Source organism: Panthera tigris, chromosome D4 (genome assembly GCF_018350195.1).
Source record: "Panthera tigris isolate Pti1 chromosome D4, P.tigris_Pti1_mat1.1, whole genome shotgun sequence".
In the NCBI taxonomy this organism is placed as follows: domain Eukaryota; kingdom Metazoa; phylum Chordata; class Mammalia; order Carnivora; family Felidae; genus Panthera; species Panthera tigris.
Genome location: NC_056672.1, coordinates 91933384 through 91960759, shown reverse-complemented (window position 1 = coordinate 91960759; position 27376 = coordinate 91933384). Strand labels below are relative to the sequence as shown.

Sequence of the window (27376 nt, the reverse complement as noted above, 5' to 3'; positions counted from 1 at the left end):
GCCCTTACAACGATGCCAGCTCAGGGGGCACCCCAAGGAGGCGGGCCTGGAGGAGTGTGGTAGCCCCGCCCCGCGCCCGGCCGAGCCAGCAGCACCCACGAAGCAGGCAGCAAGGCCTTGCCCAGCTCCTGTGGTCACGGGGGAGGGCAAGTAGGATGAGCTGCCAGGCCGCCAGCGCTCTGGGCACAGATGGTTCTCGTTCCCGCTGCCTCTCTTCCGCAGGAAAAACAAACTAGCCCGGGGCCAACAGGCTCTGTTTTATCTTGTGTTTATTTTTGTTGCCATTTGCCTTTGCCTGAAGCCAGCGGCCCTGTGGGCTGCAGTTCTGCAGAGGGTCCAGCGAGAAGGCCCTGGCATTTCCCTGACCTTAGTTAGGGCAGCTCTCCCAGGAGGGGTGGCCAGGCTTCTGAGGACAGTAGTCCACTTCCTGCTCCCAGACTTGTCCCTGTCCCGTGGGGCACAGTGACTTTTCCCAGGTTTGGAGTCTTCTGGAGGCACCAGCAGAGCTGGGATTGAGGCCAGCAGGACAGAGGCAGGTGAGATCCACGGGGGGGGGGGGGGGGGGGGGGGGGCCTGAGGGCCTGCTGTGGGCCCGGTGCTGACCAGCCGGACAGGCACCTCGGCCCTGGGAGAAGGCCCAAGGAGGCACAGAGCCCAGGGTGGGTGGTGAAGAGGCCACACCACAGGTCTCATCTACCAGGGCTCCTAGGAACTCACAGGGGAGGAGGTGGTCGGGGCCACGATGGAGGGGGGGGGGGGAGTGTGGGCACAGTGAGCTTCGGTTTTCAGAGTCCTTGGATTTCACAAGGTTGGGAGGGTGACGTGGTGACCCAGGGTTTCAGGGCTGAGCAAAGCAGGCTCGGGGACTCCCCCGGGGCCAGGCCACCCAGGTCCTGGTAAGTGCGGCTCTCCTGGCTGTTCACTCCTCCCAGACCAGGGAATTCCCCTGGGGCACAGGTCAGTCCTCGGCTGGCTCGCCAGGTGTCTCTAAAGTAGGGAGTCATCCCCCATGGCGGGCACCCCACTGCCACTTCAGAGAAGGGGGTGGGGACGGCAGGGGACCACCAAGGGGGGCTGGCCATTTGCCAGACAAAGGGAGGGAGGCCTCAAACAGCCCCTGTCGCGGGGATGGGGGGGCCAGCAGGGCCACTGCCACCCAGGCGCCTCGCAGGTCCGGCGAGAACCCCGGGGCCCAGCAGCCCGGCCAGCGCCAGGCCCTTGCCCCGCGTGCCCCCTGGTGGGGGGGGGGGGCGGCGCTGGGGACGAGCGCTCGGAGGCCCCGCCCCCTCCCCGGCCCCTTGCGCAGGGGGGAGGGACCCGCGGCTCCGTCGTCGGTGCCCCCCTCCCCGCGCGCGGGCGGCGGTGACATCACGGCCACGGCGGGAGGGGCGGCGCCCCGCGCGCATCACTTCCTCGGCGCCTCCCGCGGGCGGGCGGACTGACCGACGGACGGACTGACGGTGGACGGTGGGCGGCGGACCGCGCGCAGGGGACAGGAGCAGGGCGGCGCGAGCGCGGGGTGTGCGGCCCCGGCCCTCGGCGACCCCGGCCCCATGGCCGGCCCGGCCCCGCCCTCCGCCGACGAGCTGCCCGGCCCGGCCCGGCGCCTCTACTCCAGGTAGGCTGGGCCGGCGGGGTCCTGACGTGCGGGGACCGGCGGGACGGGCGGGGACGGGCGGCCGGAGGCGGGAGGCCCGGAACAAAGGCTGCGGCGGGCGCGCGACGTGGCGGGGACGCGCCCTCCCTGCGGGCTGGCGATCGTGGAGGCGCGGGGCGGGGGAGAAGGAAAGGGTGCTGGGATGGGGGGCGCCCGGGGTGGGGGGGTGCGAGGAAGGAGGGGGTAAGGGGTTGGGGGGGCACCCGGGGTGGGGGAGGGGATGCAGAGGTAGGGGGCGCCCCCCCACCCCCTGGCGAGTGCGCGTGGGGAGGCAGAAGGGGGCACCACGGGGTAAGGGAGGGCGTGGGGGGGTAGGGGGGAGCCCAGGCTGCGCCCCTCTGAGTCCAGGATTAGCGGGTGGTCAGGGTGTTGGGCTGAGCTGGGCTGCTGCTTGCTGGACCCCCGCCCCCACGGCCCCGGGCCTGGCGGCCGGGAGAGCTCCCGCTTCACCAGCTGCGCTCTCCCGACAGCTGGGCCGCCTGGCACAGCAGGTGTGTGGAGCTTGCCTCGCAAGCCTGGCACCACCTCCCCTCTGCCCGGGTCTGGCTGGGAGGCAGCGTGGCTGGAGGGACCGGGCTTTGTCTTGGGTGGGGCCCTGTTCCCCGAGGACCCGGCACGAGCCTGCGTTCATGGATGGCAGGCCCGAACCCGGGCTGCGGAGCCAGCCAGCCGGGTGGGCGTGTGCCTGCCTGAAAAGGCACCTTCCTCTGGGCAGATTCGCGGATGATGCCAGCGCCCTGTGCTCGGGGCTTCACGCTCTCGTCAGGGATGACAGGGTGGCCCTGCCCACCTGCCTTGCATGCCTGCTGGGTGACTCCGGGCCTGTCGAGGGTGATCCACACGTGATGCCATGTGCCCGGCCCGGGTGGGCACAGGGTCCTCCGAGGGGAATGGACTCTGCCAGTGAGCGCAGGTGGCCAGGAGAGCAGCCGGCACGGGTGCCGGGCAGGGGCCGCTCATTGACCGCGACCCCCAGAGGCAGGCCCGGCTGCCTCCAGGGGGCCCGACAGGTCCCCGACTTGGCCGGACAGCGTCATCCCCGGGACCTGGCAGCGTCCCCGGCTGCTGGGCCTTCAAGGGGCCTAGCCTTGCCCGAGAGGATCGTCCAGCCCCGGCCGGGCAGCGAATCAGCAGCAAGCCTCTGTTGGGTGCCACCCCCCACGTGTAGAACGAGGCCCCGGTGGTGGGTAGGGGGCCCTGCGGCTCCTCCCACCTCGGTCTCTGTGCCACTGGTCAGAGACACAGCCCCCATTGTGTGGTCCCAGGATTGAGTGCTGGGCCCCCGACCCCGCTCCTGGGCCCCGCGCAGGGGGAGGGGTGCGCGGGTGGGTTTGCTGGCAGCTGCCGCTGGAGGCCTGACCCGGGGGATTCCCCCCGTAGCACCCCTGTGGGGACCGCCCGAGTTGGTTCGGCAGCTCCCAGCGTGCGTATGTGTGTGTCTGCGTGTGTGAGTGCACGCGCGTGTGGAGCGGGGAGCTTTAGCCCTGGAGCCCCTGCACCGCCCAGCGTGGGGTCCTCATGGGGCGCGTCCGCGTCTGCAGCCTCGTTGGGAGTCTGGGGTGCGGGGGTGCTGGGGCCCGGCGGGGACATGCCGGACAGGACCCTGGCCCAGGGGAGCGCGGCAGGGACCGAGCTCAGAGGGGATGCTGGGGGAGGCCCCGAGCCCAGCCTGGCATCCTGGCAAGCCGAGACCTGCGTTGAGCTCCAGCGGGCAAGCCCAGCACAGATTTGGGGTGCACAGCCACCGGCGCTCCCGCAGCGCCCGCGAGGAGGCCCCTGGGGAGTCTGTGCAGCCGCGGCCAGGTGTGGGCAGGGCTGTTCGTGCTGGAGCGGGCTTTCAGAGGCTGGCAGGAAGGGTGGGAGTTGGGGAGCCGTGTGGGGGGGCCTCTGACAGGTGGGGGCTGCGAGCTGGAGGGGACAGACTGACGGCGGCACCTTGGGGCAGGCAGAAGGTTGTCTACCTCCTTGATTCGGGCCGGGGAAGCCCCCCTGTGGCACCCAGCGCGTGGGTGCCCCGTGACAGCTTTGGGCACTTGGCAGACGGTGATCGGGGGGACCTCCAGGCCAGGCCCAGCTCACCCCCAGTGGCTTCCCTTCCCATGCCAGTTTCCTCCCGGTGACAAGAGTTCAGTGTTTTTCTTTTCTTTACATGTTTGTTCATTCTTGAGAGAGGGAGACGGAGAGACGGACAGACAGAGCATGAGCAGGGGAGGGGCAGAGAGAGGGAGACACAGAATCCGAAGCGGCTCCAGGCTCCAGGCTGTCAACACAGAGCCCGACGGGCTCGAACCCACGGACCGCGAGATCATGACCTGAGCCGAAGTTGGACGCTCAACCGACTGAGCCACCCGGGCCCCACCAGAGTTCAGTTCTTATAAAGTGGGGGTCTGGGGGAACGTGGGCTTGGGACGCACACTGAGAGGGCCTGAGCGTGAGTGTGCCTGTGGGCCCAGCACGTCCCCACACGGGGCCCCGGGAGGGGAGCTGGTCAGGGAGGCAGAGGCGGTTGGGGCAGATAACGCTCAACCCTGGTCTACCGCACCTGGGCCCTCGTGCCTGGAGAGGGGTTTGGGGGGAGACGGCCTCGGGGAGGTATGGGGGGAGGGCTGGTGGCTGAGAGGCCCCTGAAAATGGGGAAGCTATGGGTGGCCCTCTCCCCGTCCCTTTCAGGCCAGCAGCTGAGGGTCCCAGGAACTGGGAAGGGGAGAGCAGGCGGTGAGCACCCCCACCGTGGGGTGACCCGCTAGAGGTGTGCCCCGGGCATGAGGCACCCGGACAGGGGCATCCTCAGGAGTGGGTCGGGCACCCAGGCTGCTCCGCCCTGCTGCCCACCCGTCCCCATGGGCTCCTTCCACGGGTGCCCCCGGGCACTGGCCCTGGCAGGGCCTCTGGGGAATAATGGCCTGGCCCCATGGTTTCCTCGGAACACAACCTCAGGTGCTTTCCCGAGCTAGGTGCCCCTCCACCCGCAATCCCTGTTCCCGCCGCGCTGCCTGCCCCGCGCTGTCCCAAAATCCCCACGTCAAAGGGAGTCAGTGTGGCTTTGCTTTGGGGGCAACGGGAAGGGGTGGGCAGGGGCCCTGGGGCATCTGCCCGGTGGCCCAGCCTGTGGGTGACATCTCTAGGGAAGAAGGACGGTGACTATGTTTAGCAGCGAGTGGGGCTAAGGGGACACAGCCCCCGGTTAGTCATGTGTAGCGGGAGCCGGGGGCCTGGCTTACAGACCGGCCGTGGTGGTCAGCACCCCACGGAGGACCCCACGGAGTCTGTGGGGCACATAGGCGGGGACGGGAGCCCTGATGGAGAGCAGGGCAGTTTGATCCGGGTGTGGCTGGGCTGATGGCTTCTCCTGGGATGCTGTCTCGGATGCCCAGGCGAGGCTGAGGGGTGTGGTCATGATGCGGTGGCTGGAACAGTAAGACTGGCCCCTGGGGAGTCGATACCATTTTATTAACCGGTAAGCCTGTGGGCAGGCGGCGGGAGCTTGGCAGACAGTATCCCGCCTCCCGGCCACTGTGGTCTGGCCACTGGGAGAGTTGGCCTGGTCGGCCCTGCAAGGAAGGGCAGTCACCGCATCCGAGTGGGTCTGTGCAGGGGGCTGTGGCCCCATCTGGGTGGGCAGGACCCCCACAGCCTGGTCCCAGAGGTGTGGGTCTGACCTCCTTGGGGGCTGGAAGATTACAGGTTGACCAGGAGGCATCTATTCCCAGGTGGGAGCGCCGCCCTTCCCAGGGTCGGGGCGGTGAGGCTGGTGGGGAGCTGAGACCACGGCCCCGGGGCCCCGAGGACTCCAGCCGGCCCCGCCCAGAGCCCCTGAGAGTGGGGCTCTCAGTGGCCCTTGGCTTGGCAGGTGGTGTTGGGGGACAAAGGCTCTGGAGTCTTCTTCGATGAGCAGGGAGGTGCACCTGGCCAGGCCGGGCAGGCCTCAGGGGAGACAAGACAGGGTGGCCTGCATTCCGGTGGAATAGGGCCCTGGGGTGGTTCTGAGGGTGTGGGGCTTGGGGATCCAGTTTGTTAATAGGAGCTGGGTAAGGAGGAGGTGATCCGGGCCCTGCCCTGTGCCCCTCGGCTGAGCTGTCCTCGGGTGTGGACGGGTGGCATTGGCAGAAGCCTCAGGGCAGGGAGGAGGGTGCCCGGTCTGGACGCTCATGTGTGCGGGCAGGTAGCTGGGATATCCCACCTCCATATTCACCTGCCCAGCCCCTTCCAAGACCCCACCTGCCAGAGTGGGCAGGCCTGCAGGGCCCACAGGCTGAGGCTGGCCTTGAGACCCTACACCGGGCGGGCCCCCCCACCCTCCTCTGGTTCTCGGGTTCCTCCGTGTCCTCGACTCCGGGTGGCTTTGGGGAGCAGGGCCCACCCTGGCTCTCCAGTTCCCTCTGACCCTGGAGCTGTGCCCCGTCCTCTTCCCGGGGGCTAGAGCTGCACGGCCTTGGAGCCCTCTGCCACCCCAAAGCCCGTTGCTGAGCTGGGTGAGTGGTCAGGCGGCGAGAGTCTCACCCCCGCCCGCCTGCCCACCCCAGGCCCTGCCCTCCTTGCTGACGATGCTGATCCCTGGCTCTGAGCCGCCCTGATCCCTTGATCCGTCTCAGCCCCCGGGAGGCCCTGGACGACCTACCCAAGGACCTGGGGTCTCCTGGAGCCTGGGACGCCAGAGCCTTTAGCCCACCACTCTGGGGTGGGGAGAGACAGGGGAACCACGAGGCCGGCGCGTCCCCAGGACCAACGGCCAAGGCGGGGTGGGAGTTGGCCGGCCAGGCGGGAGGCCTGGCGCCCCACGATGCCGGCCGCCCCCGCGGAGGGCCAGCCCGTGGCCCTGAGCTTGGCAGAGAAGGCCGTGTGCAAAGTGGTATACGGTGCCCCCCGCCCCCGCCCCCTGCTGCTGCCCGTGGGCCTGGAGCTATGGCTGTATGTGGAGAAGATGCGTCGTCACCTGCAGAGGAAGAGGTGCGGGGGGCCGGGGGGGTGGCCCGGGGGTCAAGGTGCGGTGGGAGGTTCTTGGGGTCAGTGGAGGGGGCGGGGGCTTCCAGCCCTGGACGCCGGCCGGTGTCTCTCCAGGGGGCCTCCTCACGTTACCGGGGCCCGGGTCAGACCCCCCCCCCCCAATCTGTGATTCGGGATGGCCACGCTGGACACCTCATCGGTGCACCCCCCACCTCCAGGCCCTTCGCACACCAGAAACCTCCTTCGCAGCGGTGGCGATGCCTGTCTCTAGCTAGGCAGGGACAGCAGGGTGGGGAGGCCACTCCCCGCGTCCTATCTGTCAGAGCCAGCAGGGCGTGTTCGGCTCTGAGACCAACGTCTCACACCCAAGCCCCGGGTCCTCCCAAGTCACCCAGGCGGAGAGGTCAGTTCCCGGCATCAGACAGCGCGCGGTGCGCGGCCCTGGCCGTGGGAGGGGGCGGCTGGTAGGCTCCAGACAGCCCTTCCCGGGGCGTCGTGGGTAGGAGGCCCGAGCTTCCGGCACCCCGCTCTCTGACAGGCCACGCAGGCTCTGCCTGAATCTGGGGGCGGCAGGGCGCTGTTGGGGTCCCGGAGCCCACTCTCCCCCGGAGGCGTGGCCCCGACGTGGGGGGGTCGAGGCTGGGCAAGGGGGGGCTTTGCACCAAAGGCGTGTTTGGTTAGAGCGGCTGAGAAGCAGTGCCGTGGACGAAACTCGTGGATTTGTCGAGGGCCCTGTGTGTTGTCCCCCAGGAACGGCTGATCACCGCGGACTCTAACAGCGCAGAGAGGGGGCGAGTGCCCGGGGGTGCGCGCGCTGTTTTGCCGTGGGCGCTTTCACTTACCCGTGGGCTTTCCACGGACTCCGGTGATCTGGGTTGGCCCTCGGCCACGCAGAACACGTCTCCCACTTTTCCAGGGCTGCGTGTATGTGCGGGTATGGTCACTGGGCTCCTCCCACCACCTGCCGGGGACCCCCTCCAGCTTGGGGCCCGCTCCCCCGCCCCCATGGTATCTGTGTGCCGTGTCCTCCGCTGACCGCTCTCCCGCCCTAGGGTAGGCAGCGGGTCAGGCCTTGAGCGTGGAACTCACAGGACCAGCCGCGACAGGCCAGAGGAGGAGGCCGAGGTTCCGAGTGATGAAGCGTCCTGCCCCGGGCCCCCTAGCAGGGAGGGCCGGAACCAGGGCCAGCCTGATCGAGTGACCCCCAGACCCGAGGCTCCCCTGACAGCCATGTCCTGAGGGCAGCTCGCCCAAGGCCCAAGGGCCATGGGGCCCCAGTGAACAGAGCCCGGGGTAGCAGCTGGGGAGCCCCGGCCCCAGCCCATGGGCTGGCAGAGCCCAAGGGTAAGGGACAGCTTCTCTGCAGCCCCTGCCCAAAGGTGGAGGCATGAAGGGCTGGCCCGGCCTCCGGTCAAGGCGTTGGTGGTGGTGTGGGGCCCTGGGCCCGTGGACTTGGGCGGGGTTCAGGGGCAGGAGTCTGGAGCAGTGTCCCAGGGGTTGGGTCTACCCTGGGACACGGTCCTGTCATGCCCTCCCACAGTAGCGCCCTGGGCGTGGGGGAGCGGCTGTCCCGTCGGGGGGCTGTGGCCAGCAGCTGAACGCTTCTCGGCTCTGGGGGCTGGCTGACCCACAGCTCAGACGGAGCCGTGACCCCCGAGAGGTGACGGCAGAGGATGTGGGACGGGGGAGGGGCTAGGGTCAGGTCCTGCCCATGTGGCCTTGACTGGTGTCCTGAACCTCTCTGAGCCTTGGTTGCCCTTGGTGAGGATCGAGGGCTGTCGCGGGCCACTGTAGCTACTCTGGAGGACTGACGCGGCACCAGGTCCCGGAGCGGGGGCGGAGGGAGGTCCCTCGCCCCGGGCGGCTGAGCCTTGAGGGGAGGCTGTGTTTGGAGCTTGGCCGTCGTGGGCTGAGGGTCTGGCCTTAGTCACGGACTCATGCGTTTGCCCGGGGGCCCCTGAGCCCTGGTCGTGAGGGGCGTGCAGTGAGGTTCGGGCACGGGTGAGCCGCGCAGGTGCCAGCCTGGCGATGGGCACGCTGTTGGACCCCGCACGTGCTTCTGGGCATTTCTCCAGAGACGTCGACGTCTGTGCGCACAGGCGTGGCCTCACCCGAAGGCCCCGTGGTCCCAGTGATGACGGGGGAGCACGGGGCCCCTGCGTGACGGCGTGAGGGGCAGGCTGTGACTCCTTCTCTCTGCCCAGGATGGAGACCTCGTGCCTGGAGCTGGCCCTGGAGGGGGAGCGTCTCTGCAAGGCCGGGGACTTCAAGGCGGGCGCGGCCTTCTTTGAGGCAGCGGTGCAGGTGGGCACCGAGGACCTGAAGACTCTCAGCGCCATCTACAGCCAGCTGGGCAATGCCTACTTCTACCTGAAGGAGTACTCCCGGGCGCTGGAGTACCACAGGCACGACCTGCTGCTGGCCCGGTGAGCACGCGTCCCGCCTCGGGGAGGGGCCGTCACAGCGCGGGCAGTGCCGGGAGCTCGGGGTCCAGGGAACCCGAGGGCGCCCCTGACCTGGGAGAGGGGGAGGGGGCGGGGCGGCGCCTGGCAAGTGCCCCCAGGGGCTGTGTTTCAGGGGAGGCGTGCGTGTGTGCGTGTGTGTGCACACGGGTGTCCCTTGGTGTCCTGAATGTGTCCTCACGCGGGTGCCTGTCCCTGGGACTGGGGGGGGGGGGGGGGGCGCGACCACTTGTGTTTCTGAGCGTCTCCACTCCCCTCTGGCCTCCAGACCTTCCCCGAGCTGCTCTCGTCCCTGAACACCCTTCCTTGCTTGTTCCCCGCCCGTCGGCAGCCGGACCCCCCAATCCCGGGTGGAAGCGGGGCTTCTCAGGGCTCCCCCCAGCCCTGCCCACGGGCCCCTCCCTGGCCAGTGAGCCGCACGCGGTGTCCTCAGCACCCGGCGGGTGTGTCGAAAGTTACTCCCACTGTCAGGCCCCCCCGACTCTCCCGGTCTCCATTGGGGCACCTCTCTGAGCCCCGACGGCCACAGGCTGGGCCCGGCAGAGAAGCGATCCCCAGCTGGGCTGCCTGCCCGGGGCTGCCCGAGGGGACCTCGCCTGCCGTCGGCGAGACCCCTGCCCGGCATCGCCCCCAGTTGCCCCCGGGTTGGTCCTGCCAGGCCTCGCCCGCCCCTGCCCGGGCTCCTTGCTGGGCTCGGGGTCCCGGCCGGCCCTCAGTCCGGCTCCTCGCTGCCTCCTGCCCTCCAGGACCATCGGTGACCGCATGGGGGAAGCCAAGGCCAGCGGGAACCTGGGCAACACACTCAAGGTGCTCGGCCGCTTTGACGAGGCCATTGTGTGCTGCCAGCGGCACCTGGACGTCGCCCGGGAGCAGGGGGACAAGGTAGGTCGGCTGCTGCCAGGCTGCCTGCCGAGCCCCCACCTGCAGGGCTGAGGCCCGGCCCCCCGTCTTCCATGTGAGCTCCCCCAGACCCGCCAGCACCCCTCGTCCCTCCTTCCGGTTCCAGAGGGACACAGGGTGGCGCGGCAGCCGGGGTAGAACAGCCGTGGGCCCCGCCCGGTGCCGGACCCTTGACCTAGTCTGTGACCCCCCCCTCCCCGTGACCCCGGGCAGGGGAACAAGACGGCCGGCCCCAGGTCATAGCTCAAGGCGTGTGGGCCAAGCGCGCCTTCCTTCCCCCCGGGCTTCCGAGAAGGACCTGGTCGCCCTGATGGCGTAGATGACAAGGGGGCAGGTGCCAGGCCTGTCCACCAGGAGGCAGTGTTCGCTTGCCCCGTGCCCAGAGGGTGGCGACCACGTGCAAACACGCCTCACCCCTTCTTGGGGTCCCGGCCCTACTCCCACATCTGCACCTGTTGACGGCCCCCCTCCAAGTCCTTGCCTTTGGGGGACTGCGGGCACAGTGGTCCGGGGCCAGGGGGTTCCGCGGGGGCCATATCTGCGGAGGGCCAACCTCGGTGCCACCTTCAGGTCGGGGAGGCGAGGGCATTGTACAACATCGGCAACGTGTACCACGCCAAGGGCAAGCAGCTCTCGTGGAACGCCGCACAGGACCCCGGGCACCTGCCGCCCCATGTCCGGGAGCCACTGCGCAGAGCCTCCGAGTTCTATGAGTGAGTGGGGCAGGTGGGGGCACCACGGGCCGGGCCGGGGTCTGGCCGTAGCGCTTCCTGAGCCGCTGCGGTAGGCGCGGGACCCCAGGCACGGAGCACCCACATGTGGCCCCATCACCTCTCTGCAGACCCCCGCATGGTGACAGCCAGGCCGGCTCTCCTTCCCCAGCCCCACCCACCCTCAGGCCTCCTCGGCTTCCCGCACATAAGTCACAAACAGCAGTGCCGAGAGGCAGGGAAACGGCCGAGCAAAAGCCACACGTGGCATTTAGAAAACGTTTGGCTGGAAATAGGGCGGGGACGTTGGGCTGAGCCTCTGTGCTGGGGAGGACCCTGGTGCAGGAGGACAGAGGCTGCACCCGAAAACCAAAGTCTGGGGCCGGGGAGCCCCTGACCTGAGCCTCGGAGCTCAGACAGCACCCTTGTCTAGTGGCTCCCTAGAGCCACTCTTCTAGAACCCCAAGCTGCCCTCTTTCTGGGGCACGCTCCCAGCAGGAGCTGAGCGGAGGCTGCCTGCTCATCCCCTCTGGCCGGGCGGGTGGGTCACGAGCCCCTGCTTCCCTCGCACCGAGAGGGCCACGGCTCAGACAGATGCAACCCCCAGGAGGAACCTGTCCCTCGTGAAGGAGCTGGGCGACCGGGCGGCCCAGGGCAGGGCGTATGGCAACCTGGGCAACACACACTACCTGCTGGGGAGCTTCGTGGAAGCCACGACCTTCCACAAGGAGGTGAGTCCCCTGCGGGGCGGGGGTGGGGCGGCCAGCTGCCTCGCTTCGTCTGGGCTTGGCTCAGGGTCCCAGGCTGCTCTCGCCAGACATGCAGACTTCGGGCTGGCCACGCTGGGCGGGGAGGCCACCCCCGCCATCCACATCGGGTCCCGGGGCTGCTCCGTGACCACCCGGGCCTTGGGTCTGTGTCCCCAGCGCCTGGCCATTGCTAAGGAATTTGGAGACAAGGCGGCCGAGAGGAGGGCGTACAGCAACCTGGGGAACGCCCACATCTTCCTGGGGCGCTTTGACGTGGCCGCCGAGTACTACAAGTAGGCAGGCCTGCCCGCCCGCCCCCACCCCTGCCCAACCCCACCCGCCCAGCTCGGGGGAGGGGGCCCCTGGACACCAGCCCAAGGTCGGGAGGTGGGTCTGACCTCCCAGCCTCTCCAGGGGCCAGACGGGAGGTGGGGGGGGTTCTGGGCCACAGACTGACAAAGCCGGGGTCCTGGGGCTGCCGGGGACAGGAAGGACTATGGTGCCCTTCACTCGGTAAGTGCGGGCAGAAGCCGCTCTGTGCCAGGGACACAGCGAACTGCGGCTGAGGGCCTCCCAGTGCCAGTTACTGGGGGAACCCCAGAGCTGTCTTTGCACCCCACAATATCTCTGGAGTGCGGGTATAATCCTCCGTGTGTGGACCCAGAGGGTGGAGATCACACGGGCTCCCGGGAGGATGCTCTGCCAGCCGCCTCCTGGCTTGAGGAGCAGAGTGGTGACCGCCGGGCACAGGCCGGGTCGTCAGCACCAGGTCCCGTGCGTCCGGATCCCGGGCTGGGGTGTGCTGTGTCCCCCGTCCCCCATGCAGGGCGGAGGCTCGGGGTGGGGAGGTGACTGGCCAGTGCGGGTCCAGCAGTGACGGGGCTCCAGAGACACCCCGGTGGGATCCCGGGGCTGGCGGACCGCTTCCCCCCCCCCCCCACCCTCCGTGCACCCCTCGGCTGGGGGCTGTGAGCAGCGCCGCGTCCCCAGAGAGGGCTCCCGGAGCCCTCCTTGCTGGGGCTGAGCCTCCCCCTCTCGCAGGAAGACGCTGCAGCTGTCCCGGCAGCTCAAGGACCAGGCGGTGGAGGCACAGGCCTGCTACAGCCTGGGCAACACCTACACTCTGCTGCAGGACTACGAGCGCTCGGCCGAGTACCACCTTCGGCACCTGCTCATCGCCCAGGAGCTGGCCGACAGGTGCGCGCGCGGTGGGGGCGGGCGGCGTTTCGGAAGCGGATCGCAGGCGACGGCCGTGGGTCGTGAGCACGCACGGTGCCACGCGCCGAGGCGCGCTTAATCCGTTAGATTTACGCTTTGTGATTTTCACCCGAATTGAAAGATTAATGACCCGAGGGACTGCCCCGCACCCAAGGGTGGAGGGAGCCGCGGGGGTGAGAGCCTCGCCGGCCACTAGGGGGCGAGGGAGGCCGAGGCGGGCACTTCAGGCGGGGCCTGCTGCGCTCCCGTCAGAACAGGCCTGACGGCCTGGGGGCTGCAGAAGTGGACTCGGTTTCCCTCCCTGGCAGAGTGGGAGAGGGCCGGGCGTGCTGGAGCTTGGGGAATGCCTACGTGTCCATGGGGAGCCCGGCACAGGCCCTGACCTTCGCCAAGAAGCACCTGGAGATCTCCCAGGAGGTAAGCCAGGCCTGCCACCCCCGCTGCCGGAGACCCCCCCCCCCCCCCCGGTGCTGCTCAGCTCCCTTCAGACCAGGCAGGGCGCCTCTCGCCCAGCCTGCTCCTCCCTCCTTTCCAGGCTGCCGATGTGCACTGGGCGGTGGGGGGGGGGGGGGCTGCCACCCCCTGCCTGCAGACGCCTGATGGCAGCTTATCTGGTGTAGCCAGGGGATGGGGGGAGGGGAGCGGTGGCCTGCTTTCCACCTGAAGTGTTGGCGTTCCCTGTGGGCAGGGCAAGGTGGGCATGACCTACCGCAGGCTGCCCTTGGGGCTCTTCCCCTGGAACCTTCCAGCTGGACACCTTGGGGACGGTAGACAGGGTCTTTGAGAGCCTGTCCGCACGCAGGACCCTCCTACTGAGGTCAGGGTGGTCCACAGCCGGGTGCCACAGGGCATCACCGGTGACCTCCGGCTCCCTGGTTTCTGGTTGGCCCTCTTACCTCCGCCCCATCCTTCTCCTTGGCCCCAGCGGCACGGCCACCTCCCTCCAGCACGTGCCCAGCACCTGCCCAGACCCACCACGGCCCCGTGTCTGTTGTGGGTGAGACCCACCGGAGCCCAGGTGGTGGGGAGGAGCAGGGAAGCTCGGGCCAGGAGAGTCCCCCACCCCCTGCCAACCGGGGCCACCAGCAGGGCCGGCCCCACAGCCCCCTGAGCACGGGTGGGGGCACGCCAGTGGCCCCAGAGCTCCACTCGAGGCCCGGCCCCGGGCCCCACCTCACTTCTCTGCGCTTCTCGGCCCCTGCTGAGCCTCTGCTCTGAGCTGGGGGTGCCTGAGGGGTGCACGTGAGGCTCCAAGGGGCCGAGAAAGCTGGAGTCTGGACCAGACCACCTGTCCTCGGGAGGGCGCTCGGGAAGGAGGGCCTCACGCGGCGCCCCCAGCGTTCTGGGGTGTGAGGGGCGCCCCCAGGGCACAGGGAGGCCTGGTTCCCTGGGAGGTGCGGGGCTCATGATTGTCCGTAGGAGTCCCCCAGCCCCCCTGCCCCCCAACCTGGCCCTGCTTGGCTGCAGATCGGGGACCGAAACGGGGAGCTCACGGCCCGCATGAACGTGGCACAGTTGGAGCTGGTGCTGGGCCGGCTGAGCAGCCCCGCGGCCGCGGAGAAGCCCGACCTGGCCGGCTACGAGGCCCAAGGTGAGTCCCCGGCTGGGTGGGCAGGGGTGTGGCGGGAGGGCCGCCCGGAGAGCTCAAGGCTTGGGCCTCGGGACGGCGCTGGGCTTCCGGGTGCAGGTCTATGGGGAGGTGGACTCTGCCCACAGGAGCCCTTGTGACAGAACTGCCCGGTGAGGGTGGCAAGCCCCCGTCGCTGGGGGTGTCTGTCCGCACCACTTCTCCGCCGTGCTCTGGAGCTCCCGGGGGCGCGGGGGGGTGGTGACCGGGTGTCCAGGGTGCTCGGGGCACAGACGAGGGGCCCTGTTTCCCCAGGTCAGGTTAGGAATCCGAGATTGGGAAGCACGGGGTGGAAAGGGGTGTTCGGGGGCAGGGACGGTGTGGGCGAAGGTGTGTCCTGAACGGGAGGCCTTCGGGCTGGTGCTTCACGGTCTCTGGGCCAGCGAGGGCCTGAAGTCACTCTGAGCTCCCCAGGTTGATCCCCTGGCTAGGAGGGGGGGGCACTCACTGCCCCTCCCTCCGTGCTCCATCCCCTTAAGGGCTGAGGACCCCCCCCCCCACCACCACCACCTGAGGCTCAGAGCTGGGCCTGGGGGCGAGGCTGAGTCAGCCAGAGATGTAGAGCCTCCCTCCGGGCGGGGCACTACTCAGGTGAGCCCCGGGACCAGCCAAGGCAGCTATGTTGATCTCAGTCCCGGGCTGCCTGTAGCCCCATGTGGGTGAACATTGCTAGGCACGCAGGGCGGGATGTTCCTTGCAGAGCAAATGGGTAAATAGGGGGCTGGGGGGGCCACCCCGAGCTGGCTTCCCCCTTGGCTGCAGGCGGGTGTGGGGCTCCGCACAGGGCGCTAGCTGCCCCCTCCCTGCCTGCACCGACCCCAGCCTGCGGGGAGTCTGGCCCCAACCCCCTCGTGGCTGTGTTCCCTAGGGGTGCCCACCTGCCCCAACCTGGAGCCCGTCAGGCTTGCAGAGAATGAGGCCCCAGGAAGTGGCACCTGGCCGCGGTGGAGAGGCTCCAGGGTTTCTAACGATGCCTGTCCTGGGCAAGGGGAGGCACGTGTCCCCACCCCTCCTCAGGGGCTGAGACGGAAGGGAGGGTGCGAAGGTTTCTGGGACCCCCAGCCACCCTTGTTTTGGGGTGATGTGGCTGCAGGGGATGGGATGGGGGAGGGCCCCCCTCTGCCCCCCACCCTGCCCCAGGATGTACAAGACGGTGGCTCCCTTTGGGCGGGGGTTTTCTGAGGGTGGGCAACTCTGTTTGGAGCCCCTGGCCCTGTGAGGCCGCTCTCTTACACACCCAGCAGTGGGTGGGGGCAGGGCCCGGCCCGGAGGGCTTCTGGAAAGGCTCCCCGGGGCTGCGGCCAGCTCCAGGTTCTCTGGCAATTTTCCCTCTTCTCCGAGCTGAGGAAAGGGGGGCGCATCATGGGTGGAGGGCTGGGCTGTGCCGGGAACAAGGCAGCTTCTGTCCTTCCCACGCCAGCCCTGCTGCTCTGCCCTGTGCCCAGACCCTTCCCAGCCGGGGCCCCCGGAAGCCCCCTCCCTGCCAGGCTGCCAGCGCTGGGCCACCGGCCGAGGCGGGGCAGAGGCCCTTCTCCAGAGCAGCCTGCTCCGGGTCACGGAGGCAGGTGTGGGGGCCCCAGGCCTGGGGATGCGGCTGCTGAGTCTGGGCCGCCGTGAAGGAGCCCCCCCCCCCACTCAGGTGAGCCCGGCGGGGGCCGGGGCCTTGTGGACGGAGCGCCCCAGGAGTCTCCTGCGGGGGTGGCATTACTCACCCACTCATTTGTCCAGTGCACACTGAACGTGGGCACTGGCCTGGAAACTGCCCCTCGGGGCGGGGATGCTGCACTGGCGTGTGTCGAGCCTGGCCGTTTGGCGGGGGGATGAAGGGGGGACCAGGTGAGCGCCAGGGAAGGGTGTTGACCCAGCCCGCCACCTGGAGCCCAGGGAAGATGCCTCAGGCTGCTTCTGGGAGGGAAGAAGCCTGGGGCCGGTGGGCGGGGACCGCGGTGGGCGGGGACCGCGGTGGGCGGGGACCGCGGTGGGCGGGGACCGCGGTGGGCGGGGACCGCGGTGGGCGGGGACCGCGGTGGGCGGGGACCGCGGTGGGCGGGGACCGCGGTGGGCGGGGACCGCGGTGGGCGGGGACCGCGGTGGGCGGGGACCGCGGCTGGTCCTGGAGGCCGGGACCCAAGGTGTTTTCTTTCTTGATAAAACAAGGGCCCTTTATGCAGCTGGGGGACCCAATTTACAGGTTGACCTCAGCAGCCTTGCAGCCCCCATCCCAGCAGAGACCCCAGGACGCGTCCTGACACTGCTGCCTGACTGGGTCAGGCCTCCCAGGTCCCCTGGTGTGCCAAGCCCCTTTGAAGCCAGGCTTGGGACACACTGGGGAACGTAACCGGCAAAGGTAGCCAGAAACGACCCGTATGTGGCAAACAGCGATGAACAAAAAACAAGGCGTGCCTGGGAATGAGCAAGCGCTTGGGGAGGAAAAAAGCTGAGCGGCCGGGTGGGCGTGCCGCGTGGGCTTTGTGGAGGCCGCTGTCGCCCTCAGCTCGGCCGAGGAACAACACATACCAGGCGGCTTACAAAAATGAATGTCCACTTCCCGCGGCTCTGGAGGCTGCGGGTCCGGGAGCAGCGTGCCCGCACGGCCGTCCCGGTGACGGCCCTCTTCCCGGGTGCAGGGGTGGTGTGGGGCTGGAGGGAGGTCCCCAGTGTCTTCTTATAAGGGCACCAGCCCCATCCCCGGAGCCACCCTCATGACCTCAGCTAACCCTAATCACCCCCAAGACCCCGCTCGCTGATGTCATCGCGTTGGGGGTGGGGTCTTCAGTGTGGAATTGGGGGGACACAAACGTTTGCCCCATAGTAGTGACTTCTGAGCAAAGGCTGAAAGGGGAGAAGGGAGTGAGCCTGAACGGAGGACAGCCATGCAAAGGCCCTGAGGCCTGGGTAAGGCTGGCTAAGAGGAGCAGCAGGGAGCGGGAGAACCTCTGCCCTGTGCAAGCCCCTCCCCATGCCAGGGGCCCTGCAGGGTGAGCAGAGGAAGAAGATCTCACCCAGGCCCTATGGGCATCCCCGGGGCCCCCAGCATGTATAAGGGACAAAGAGAGCAGAGAGGCAGGTGAGGGACGTGACACTCAGGTCCCGGCAAGGTGAGGAGGGGTCGGATTCTGGATCTGTTTTGAAGGAGGACCTGCCAGGATTTTGGAAGTTGAGAGTGAAGGCAGGAAGGAGTTGGAGGGACACAGCCCAGCAGCTGGAAGCTGAGTTGGGCGCCTGAGCGGGCCGGCTGCATGCAGGAGGGGCGGGATGGGGCCTGGCCAGCCTGGTGGGGACAGAAATGATTCTGGTCAGACTCAGGCGGGAGTGGGGTGGTGCTCAGGGAAGTTTCCAGACCTTCCCCTCTGGGGTGGGTGGAGCGGGAAGCCCGCCAGCGTGGCGTGGCTCTGGCCTGAATGCCCCAGTGCGCGCGCAGCCCGCACAGAGGGTGCATTTAGCCGGGCCCCGAGGGCCATGAGGGGACCCGCCCTGGAGCCGGACACAAGCTGTGTCTCAGAGGAACATTTCAGCCTCCGCCACGGCCTGGGCCCGACGGTCCAGCCAGGCGGGCCCCAGCAGACAAAGTGGGGAAGGCGAGTCAGACCCCCCGGGTGTCAGGGGGCGGCCGAGAAAGGGGCCGGGTTTTCGCTGGCTGTGGTGAGTACAGGGCCATGCACGGGACCGCTCGGCGTCCCCCCATCACTCCCCGGGCCAGGCGATGCCCCCAGACAGTTTGGTGTTGGAATGATCACATTGTTCCTTCAGAGCTGCTTGTCTGATCCGGGGAGGGATGGGCAGTGGGGACCCTGCCCCATCTCCTTGGGCCTCACAACACGGGGTCAGGCTCCGGCTGCACACCTGGGCGAGGCCCGGTGGCCAGGGGCCGTTCTCAGGGGGCAGAGGCAGACCCGGTGCTGACCACGTGGCCAAAGTTGGGGGGATGGGGCCCTGCTGGGGGGGGCGGGAGGGGCGGCAGGCAGCCCCAAGTCCTGGACCCACGCGGCTGCCTGCTGTCCCCTCTCTGGACAGCAGCCACAGAAGCCCCTCCTCCAAGATCTCTGCTTTTCTACCCGGCCTCTGGAGGGTAGAGAACAGGGCGTAGCTTCCTCAGAGCCTGAAGGCCAGCCGCCCACACCATCTCCTCCGTTCCTAGGACTCCCTGGGCATTTGGTTCGGGCTGGTCTGAATGCCTGACCTCCCGGACGGCCCCTCTCTGGGGACCGTGTCTTGGGCAGTGGGTGTGGGCTCAGAGCCGGGGGCCCGAGGTGGGGTCGGGGGCCAAGCTGAGGGCTCCCTGCCTGGCCTCGCTGCCGCTGGTGGGGCACGTGCCCCGTGCTGTCCGTGGCACGGCGTCACCAGTGAGCTCAGTGCTGGGGTAGCCAGAGGGCAAGGCTTCACCGCGACGTGGGCTGTGGGTGTCCACAACATGCCAGGCGCCATAAGATGCTTCCCACGGGCTCCCTGTGTGGTGCCTGCAACATGCCTGGAGGCTCAGTCTGACGGGGGTACTGAGCTTGAGGGAGGGTAATGGGTCCAAGGTCCAGTGCTGCCCAGACATGACTCCTGGGGCATCTGCCTTGCTCGCTCTACCCACAGTGCCTCCTTGCCTCATGCGGCCCCACACTTGGACAAGGGTCCCTGGGGCACCCGGTTGGTGCCCAGCACGTGTCTGCAGGTAGAGGGGCGCTCAGCTCCTGGGAGGATCTGGGCCGCCCATGTGCGTGCAGGGTGGGGGGTGAACGGAGTCCCTTAAGGGCGGGCACGGGGGCAGCACAGCCAGACCCCCTGCCAGGCCCCTACAGGGTCAGCCCATCCCCACGCTCGGCTGCTTGCCGGGTGGGACGTGCGAGGTCGTTTGCTTCCGTGGAGACGGTGACGTTGGCGGTTCATCTGCGGGCCCCAGGGTGCAGGCCCTCCGGAGGGCCCTGGCCTGGGCCAGCCCGCCTCTTGGCCGAGGGTCAGTGCCAGGCTGACTGGGCCCCCTGTCTTCCAGGTGCCAGGCCCAAGAGGACACAGAGGCTGAGTGCAGAGACCTGGGGCCTGCTGAGGCTCCCCCTGGAACGGGTGAGTGGGGCTCAGGGTGGGCAGCCGGGGCGTGGGCAGCGGGCTGACGAGGCAGGTGTGATGGGTGCTGAATTGCCGCCTCCCAGCCCAGCTCCCGTCTGTCCCCTGTCCCCGCCGTGGGGGGCAAGCGCCCTCTCTGCAGCCCGAGACCCTGGAGCAGCCATCCGCCCCCAGAGAGGCCCCCACGAAGCCCCACTTCCTCCCACTCACCCCAGGGGCCCGCCAGCCATGCCCCCCGCCGGGGGACAAGCCACGGTCCTCGCAACCTGCAGGCCCCCAAGCCCCCACCCGGCCACAGTCCCCAGTGTCCCAGCCGCTCCCCGTGCCTTCCTGCTCCCTGTCGGCCGAGACTCTGCCCCGGGGGAAGCAGAGCTGTTACGGGCAGAGCAGACCAGTCAGAAGCTGGGCAGGGGGAGGCTCTGGGCCCACTCTGTACCTGTCGGAGGTGGGTGCTGTGTAGCCCTGGGGGAGTGAGCTCCCTTCTCCGAGCCTCTGGTTCCTCAGGCGTGTGCTGGGCTTTGTTGCGGGTGCCCCTGGGGCGGTCTGTGGCGGGACAAGGCTCAGGGCCGCTCAGTGTGGGGTCAGCCTCCTAGCCTCCGGGCCTCAGGCTCTCTTCCTCCTCCCTGAGGCACCTCAGGGCCTGGGTGCATCTGTGAGACAGGGCCACTGTACCTGCCAGCCCCCGCTCAGGGTCCTGGGATGGGAGCACTGGTTGGGGATTGCCACAGCCCCCACCGATGCCTGGCCTCCTCCCTCTCCCAGGAGCAGAATGGAGACAGCCACCAGCTGGGGGAGTGGCGGGGGCCGGGCAGGGACATGCTCCCTCTCCCCATGAGGAGCAGGAAGTACCAGGAGGGGCTGGAGACCGCTGAGAGGCCCCGCGAGGGCGGCCACTCCCCGCTGGACAGCGCGGACGTCCGGGTGCAGGTGCCTCGCACGGTAGGTGACCTCTCTTCGGGTGCCCTCCCGAGCGGCCGACCTGGGCCACCCCCAGGGTCAGAGGCCACGGCCCTGTGCTGCCTCGGGGCCTGGCGGACATGGCACCTATGGACGGTGCAGGACACTTAGCACAGACGGCGTTCTGCCAGTTGCGTCCGGCCTCCGCAAGGCCCCGGCCACTGAGGACAGGAGGCCTTGTGGATGGGGCTCTGGAGGGCGGGCTTGCGGGGAGCTCGGGCCCTCGGGGCCGGCCAGCAGCCCTGTCCTGGGTGTGCAGCACACAGGGGTGGACAGACGGACGGGGCCTGGGGGGACGGATGGGTGAGAGATGGACGGGCAGGTGGTCAGACAGATGGGGGACAGAGGGAAGGGGGCCTCCTGCTGCCTGGCAGGTGTCCCACTGTGTCCAGGAGGCTGGGCTGGCCTGTCTGGGCTGCTGGAAGCGGGTCGGGGTCTGGGAGGTATAGGCTGCAAACCTACGTGCCCAGTGAGTCCAGGTTCAGAGGTCAGCCGGGACCATCCCCCCTCCCCATGTGCAGAACACCTGGGTCCAAATATCTGGGACTCAATCTAAAAATAATTGCCTCTGAGGGCTTAATCAGCACCTTCCCAGCCTTTGAGGGGCGTGGGCGCCGCGCTGGTATTCTTAGCCCCCCGATGGCTGCTTTGCACCCATCCTTCCCACGAGCCCGGGGGGCCTCCGCCAACCCCATCTACCCCCAGCACTACCTGCCAGCCCGTGTCCGTAGAGTGACAGGTGAGGAGACGGGGCCACCACGGAGGCCCCAGACGGTGGGGCTATTGCCCGCACTGTGTGTTTGGGGACCCCCAGCTGAGCAGTGCAGGGGCCTTGCCACCAGCGCATGGGGACTTGGGGGTCTTGGGAGGTGTGACTGGGTGTGGTCGAGGGCTGGGCTAGACTCAAAGGTTGGGGTCCATCCAGAAAGGGCCTGGCAGGGGAGGACCCCCAGCTACCAGGGAGCCACAGGGGGCTTTGGAACAGGACAGCCTTTTCCACATGGTGACCTGGCCCTAGCCGTGTCCCTGTTGTTGCTGGTGGGGGGCAGGGGGTTGCGTCTACCAAACAGAAACAACAGCCAGGGCTCAGCAGCCATAAAAGGAGAAATCGAGGCATGGGGCAGCAAAGAGGTTAGCCTGAGGGCGCACAGCTAGGAGCGGTGGAGCTGGGGTTCCAAGGCCAGCTCCTAGAACCCCCGCTCAGCCCCTCTGAGAAGGCAGCAGGGCTTTGGGCAATGGGGGCGCCTTTGGAGAAAATTTTTATGAGCGCTAAGCCTGGCCCCAGTTGGAGGCCTGGCCCCAGACCTCCCCCTGCCCTGCAGACACAACTGGGGGCAGGCCCTCCTCCTGGGGCTCTGAGCTCCCTGTAGAAGGAGCAGGACCGAGAGGGCCCCAGGGGGCTCCACCTTTCCCCCTTCTGCCCTCGCCCCCAGCCAGCTTCCCTACACACCCCAGGGCCGGCCCCCACTGGGCCCCCGGCAGGCCAGAGGCCAAGACTCCACAGACCTCCTGGTGTAGGGAGGGGATCCCATGGCCAGTGGCGGGGGCCGTGGTGGCCGCCCGGCCCCTGCCCCTGCCCCTGGGAAAGCATCCCTCTGGCTCCCTCAGCAGCCTGGGGAGTCAGGGCTGAAGAACGAGGCGGCTTCTCCCGGGCTGACACGGCTTTGGAAGGAAGCCGGGCCCCTCCGTCAGCAGGGCGACCGCTTTCCAGATAGGCTCCGTCCTCCTCGCCCCTCTGGCATGGCCACCCCCCTCCCGTAGGCCCCAGCAGGAGCCCTCCGTGTTTGCAGAGCATGTGTGTGCCTGCGCGTGTTCGTGCGCGGCCGCGGGAGCGAGTGCAGTGGGGGGGCCGGGGCGGGGAGGGCCCTCCCCCGGGTCCTATTTAAGCACCGAGCCAACAGGGGCAGCGAGGCGGCAGGGCACCGCATGGTGGAGCGCCCCACGGTAGACAGCGCTTAGCGCCCGGTCGCTGCTGCTGGAGGGAGCTGCGTGCCCAGCGTGAGTGTGGGGTCCCCTACAGGGGGAGGCTCAGGGAGCACAGGGGCCGGTGGGAAGCAGGATGGGGGCAGAGCGGAGCTCTCCTCCTGGGCTGGTGCACCAGTCCAGCCACCTCCCCCGCCCCTCGGGGCCTGGGGCCTCAGGGACCCCGGCCAGCAGGTTGGGGGGCTGCAGGGGGGCAGCCCTGGGCCTGGGGGGCGCGGGGGGCTTGCAAGACCCGGGCTGGCACTCCAGCAGGAGGGGCTCGGAGACCCCCTGAGACAGAAGGAGCCAGAGGCAGGGGCAGAGGAGAGGTGGGGGCACGTCCTGTTAGGACCCGGGGTGCTGTCCTAATCGAGGGGGCGGGGCCTCCTTGCTGTCTGGAGCCTCACCCTGTGCACCTGCGGCCTCAGCCCCAAACCCCCCCAACAAGGGGAGCGCCAGCCCTTCACAGGTGGCCCAGGATGGCTCTGCTGTGGGGTTGTCTCTGGATGGCCGCACAGGGCCCTCTCGGCCCAGCCCTCTGCTGTGCTGCTGGGGTCCCCGAGAAGCCTCTGGGCAGATGCCGCCCTACTTCAGGGGTGCCCCTGAGCCCCGAGGTCAGCCCACGGGGGGTTGGAGGAGTGCTGGGGGCCTGTGTCTAGAGAAGAGGGGTCCCAGGGCTACCTCTTTCCCGGGAGAGGCCTGGCTCTGTTCGCCCGGCCCACAGTTCACCTGGGGGGCCCCAGCTGGGGCCAGATGCCAGGGTCGGGGGCCAGGAGCAGCGACTGTCCCCTGTGGTGGGGTGGTGCTGTGCTTACCCCCACACCTGGCTGAGTCTGGGGCCCCAAGCGACCTCCCCGGGGGAGGCACCTGTGCGGCCCCCACCAGTGCGGAGCTTGATGCTGGGCCCTGGCCATCCTGCCTGCAGTTCCCCCAGGAGGCCCTGACCAAGTGCAGCCCCCTGGCCGGGGTGCCCCCTGAGCCCTCGGTGCCTCGTGCCCTGGGATCTGTGGGGTCTTAGGCCGGGGCGCAGCAGAGCAGAGTCGTGAGTCGGGGGGATCTTGAACCACCCCCAGCCTTGGCTCTAGGCCTGCGTTACTGGGACAGGAGGTTGGGGGGCGGGGAGGGGGACCTGAGAGCCCGGCTGGGGTCTCTGTCCTCCGAGCTGCCACCTGCTGGCAGGTCTCACGCACAGAACCACCCACTCCGCTGTCCCTCCCTGCCCCTGTGGCCCCGCAGCCTGAGCCCGGCTCTGAACCTGGGAGCCCAGGCTGGGCCTGCTCGTGGGGTCCCCGGGGCTGCCCCTGGCTGGAGGTGTGCAAGCTCCCCTCCCTCAGTGTCTGCAGTGGGCTGGCGAGGGGTCGTCGGGAATTCGAGGACCGAGCCAGGCCCCGCTAGGTGACATTTCTGCCGTGTGGTCTCTCCATGAGCCCAGCTTTGAGGGGCCCCCAGGAGGCCACCAGCCAGCTGGGAGGGGGAAGGACAGGGCTGGGCAGGGGACACCGGAGGCAGGGAGGACGTGGGGCAGGCACCGGTCTGCAGCCAAGGTGATCTCCGGAAGCCACCCCATCCGTCAGTCAGCACTCGGGGCTCTGGACCAGACGTGGGGAGGCTAGTGGGGGCGTCTGCCCTTGGGGGGGCCAAGAGACCGGTGCCTCCAGCTTGCTCTCCTATGGATGTGTAAACCGAGGCTCAGCGTGGGAGGGGGCTTGTCCAAGGCCCCCCTGCCAACTGAGATGCAGGCAGGCCCAGTGGCCCGGTCTCCCGCTTCTCACTGCCCCTCCCTGGTCCCATCGGTGGGGGTCGCCCCAGGGTCAGCCCTCCTGCCACCCAGGCTGAACACTCACAGTGCCTGCCAGAGTCCCTGTGCTCCCAGCATGTCCAGACTCTGCCCCCCAGCCATCCAGAGCAGATCCTGGTCACCTTGGCCAGTACGCGGAGGGTGCTTTAGCCCGAACACCCCGCACATCTGCGTCCTCTGGGCCTGTCCGCTGGTCCAGGACCTGAACCCCAGAAGGGATGGGACTAGGGTGGAACACAGCAGGCCTCGCCTCCCCCAGCTCTGGCTCCTTGCCTTTGGTGATCTGCCCTGATGTCGCTGGCACCTCTGGGTCCGCCGTCACTGCTGCCAGGACCCTGGTACAGACCAGTGTGATACACAAAATGGCCCGTGAGGCTCCCTGCCTGCCGAGGGCCCCGTCACTCACTCGCTCCTTCGTTTGTTCATTCAGCAGCCGCTGGGGAGTGCTGTGCTGGGTGCCAGAGCCCCAGAGGCGTGGGCAGAGGGGAGCTCACTGCGGGGGCTGCCACGGTGTGTGATAGTGTCCAGGGGCGGGGCCGGGGCGGTGGCGGTGGCGGCTGCTGAACCGCGTTGGGGCAAGTAGGGGGCGGGTGGCAACGTCACGTCTGGGAGGATGGCGGAGGCGGGGCAGGTGGGGTGAGGGTCCCAACCTTGTCCCAGGCCGCGCGGCTCCCTCAGGGGTGCGCAGGGGTCTGAGGGGCTGGGCCAGAGCCGGCGCTGACTGCCCCTGCCCCCCAGAGCATCCCTCGGGCCCCGTCCTCCGACGAGGACTGCTTCTTTGACCTGCTGAGCAAGTTCCAGAGCAGCCGCATGGATGACCAGCGCTGTCCCCTGGAGGAGGGTCAGCCCGGGGCCGCCGAGGCCACCGCCGCCCTCAGCCTGGAGGAGAGGGTCGGTGAGTGCCCCCCCCCCCACCCAGAGAGCTCCTCTTGTCCTGGAGGGGGGCTGGGCCAGGCTCAGCCCCCTCCCTCCACCGTCGTGCCCCCCTGAGCCCTTGCTCCCGAAGGGCGGGCGCACCAGCTGCAAAAGTGCCCCCTGTCACTGAGAGCTCCTCGTCCCCCGCTCGCCCAAGGCTGCGTCCCTGGAAGTGTGTAATCATGTCCGCCCTCCGGAACACCGTGTCAGGGCATCTCTGTCTCGGAGTGGGCGTGGGAAGCAAGGCTTTCCTCCGGCACCTTCTAGAAGCCCCTGAGCGGGTGTGGGGCAAATGGCAGAGGCAGCTGAGAGCAGCCGGGGTCCGGGGTCCGGGGTCCGTGGAGCCACCGCTGGGAGCCCCGTGTGCCCAGGAGTGTGGTGGGCTGGGCTGGGCTCCAGCCTGACCCGCCTCGTGGGGTCCCCTTCCCTGCACCTTGTCCCCCACAGCCCGGCCCTCGCTGACGGCCTCCCCGCAGACCGAAGAGTTCTTCGACCTGATCGCCAGCTCGCAGAGCCGCCGGCTGGACGACCAGCGTGCCAGCGTAGGCAGCTTGCCCGGGCTCCGCATCACCCACAACAACCTGGGACACCTGCGTGCCGACGGGGACCCGCAGGAGCCTGGGGACGAGTTCTTCAACATGCTCATCAAGTGCCAGGTGGGCCTGCGGTCGGGGGAGGCTGGGGGCGCTCGCCCGCCCGCCCCCACCCCAGCCCCGAGGTGGCCCGGTGCCCCTCTGCCCTCGTCTTGGGCGGGGGCTCCTCCTGCCGGGAGCTGGCTCTGGTCCTTCCGTCTCGGGCCGGATGGGAACTGAGTGCCTGTGAGTGCTCAGACCTGAGGCCCCTCCCGGGACCCCCCAGAGGTCACCCCGGACGTCCTCAGCCGCCCCTCACAGTACAGGAGCTCTAGCTGGGGGGGAGCACCGGGTCCCCAACGTGGTGGCCTCGGGCCAGGTGTCAGCCCCGAGCGGGGAGGGCTCTCACCATTGTGGGGTCCGGCCACCTGCCGCTGCCCCCCACCCGCCCCGGCTGGGGCAAGGCCAGACGGCAGGCAACGGTGTCAGGAAGCCCGTGGAACGGCTGCAGGAAGGGCAGCCGCGTGGCCCGTGTGGGCCGCTGCAGTTTCCGGACGTGCCGTTCGTTCCGCAGAGCCGAGCAAGGCGCGGCCCCGGGCGAGTCCGACGAGCCTCAAAGCCGGCCCTACAGAGAGCCCCCAGCCCCCGGCCGCACCGGCTCCGATGGCCGCACCGGCTCCGATGGCCGCACCGGCTGCCGGCCTTTCTGCTCCAGACCCCGCAGAGAAGCCCAAATGCCTCGTCGGCCCCACGCCAGCCCCAGCCCCTCCGCACGTCGGGCGCCGGGAGCCCCCGGTCCTGTCCGCGGGGCTCCTGAACGCACCACCATCGGGGGGCCTTGGGAGCGGCACGGGAAGGCCGCCCGGCGGCCCCCTCACCCCGTGTCTGGCGGGCATCGTTCGGTCCTCTGCCCTGGGCGGCCCGGGGGGAGGCCCCTCGCCCCCGGGGCCGGGGCTGCTGGTGTGCCCGCGGAGCCGATGGTACAGGTGCACGGAGGGAGGCCCTCCCGAGCCGGCCTTGCGGCTGGACAGCGGCCCCCGCCTGGGAGTGGTGCCCGAGGCCGCCGAGCACTGGCCCAGCTGCTGGGGGGGGCCCTCCGAGGCCAACCCCCGTGTCTGTGTCTGCCCAGTCCGCCAGGATCGATGACCAGCGCTGCCCGCCTCCCGACGTGCTGCCCCGAGGCCCCACCATGCCTGACGAGGACTTCTTCAGCCTCATCCAGAGGGTGCAGGCCAAGCGGATGGACGAACAGCGGGTCGACCTCGCCGGGAGCCCGGAGCAGGAGGTCGGCGGGAGACCTGAGCCCCGGCAGCAGTGCCAGCCTGGCGCCACCTAAGGCCTTGTGACTGCAGCCAGGCCGGCCCCACCCCCGCTCCTGGACTCGGGGCCGGGGTGGGGGGGTGGGGGGGGCGGAGAGCTCACGGTCATCTGCCCAGAAGCCCGTTCCTCTGGAGGCCACGGCTGAGCACAGGCTCCGAGCCCTCTGGCCCTTTCCGCTGTGGCAGACGCTGGGCACACAGCCCCCACATCGGCTCCCTCCCAGGGTGGCAGGCTCAGGTCAGGGCTGCCCTGGAGGGTGGCTGTGCTCCTGTCCTAGAGCAGCCCCCGGGGTGGTACACGGGCCTCCCGCAGGCCTGCCAGGCCTTCCCACTGCCCCAGGCCCAGCCCTCCCCCTGCCCCATGTCTAGCTCTCTCCCTGCCCCAGGCCCAGCCTTCCCCCTGCCCCAGATGTAGCTCTCTTCCTGCCCCAGGCCCAGCTCTCTCCCGGCCCCAGGCCCAGCCCTCCCCCTGCCCCAGGCCCAGCTCTCCCCCTGCCCCAGGTCCAGCCCTTCCCCTGCCCCAGGTCCAGCTCTCTT

The 27376-nt window shown here is 69.2% G+C and overlaps 1 protein-coding gene across 4 annotated transcripts; it reads left to right on the top strand.

Annotated features, from left to right (window-relative positions):
• The first annotated feature begins 173 nt into the window (after positions 1-173).
• GPSM1 (G protein signaling modulator 1) lies at positions 174-27217 on the top strand. 4 transcript variants are annotated; one of them, XM_042964583.1, is made up of 14 exons: positions 174-536; positions 8806-9027; positions 9810-9945; positions 10534-10676; positions 11281-11404; positions 11600-11715; positions 12464-12619; positions 12949-13057; positions 14108-14231; positions 19246-19316; positions 20079-20255; positions 24772-24928; positions 25396-25604; positions 26650-27217. In XM_042964583.1, exons 2-14 carry the CDS (start codon positions 8807-8809, stop codon positions 26854-26856), a joined length of 1950 nt encoding a protein of 649 aa, XP_042820517.1. In that variant the 5' UTR covers positions 174-536; position 8806; the 3' UTR covers positions 26857-27217. The 4 variants fall into 4 exon arrangements, with proteins under 4 accessions (XP_042820517.1, XP_042820516.1, XP_042820518.1 ...); XM_042964582.1 differs by lacking the exon at positions 174-536 and adding an exon at positions 1478-1618; XM_042964584.1 differs by lacking the exons at positions 174-536; positions 8806-9027; positions 9810-9945; ... (4 more) ...; positions 12949-13057; positions 14108-14231 and adding an exon at positions 17731-17909.
• The last annotated feature ends 159 nt before the right edge of the window (positions 27218-27376 follow it).

Coding starts and splice junctions, on each gene's coding strand:
- GPSM1 (XM_042964582.1), top strand. CDS start 1,554: ATGGCCGGCCCGGCCCCGCCCTCCGCCGACGAGCTGCCCGGCCCGGCC. Junction 1,619..8,805: donor GCCCGGCGCCTCTACTCCAG/GTAGGCTGGGCC, acceptor CTCTCTGCCCAG/GATGGAGACCTCGTGCCTGG. Junction 9,946..10,533: donor CCCGGGAGCAGGGGGACAAG/GTAGGTCGGCTG, acceptor TGCCACCTTCAG/GTCGGGGAGGCGAGGGCATT.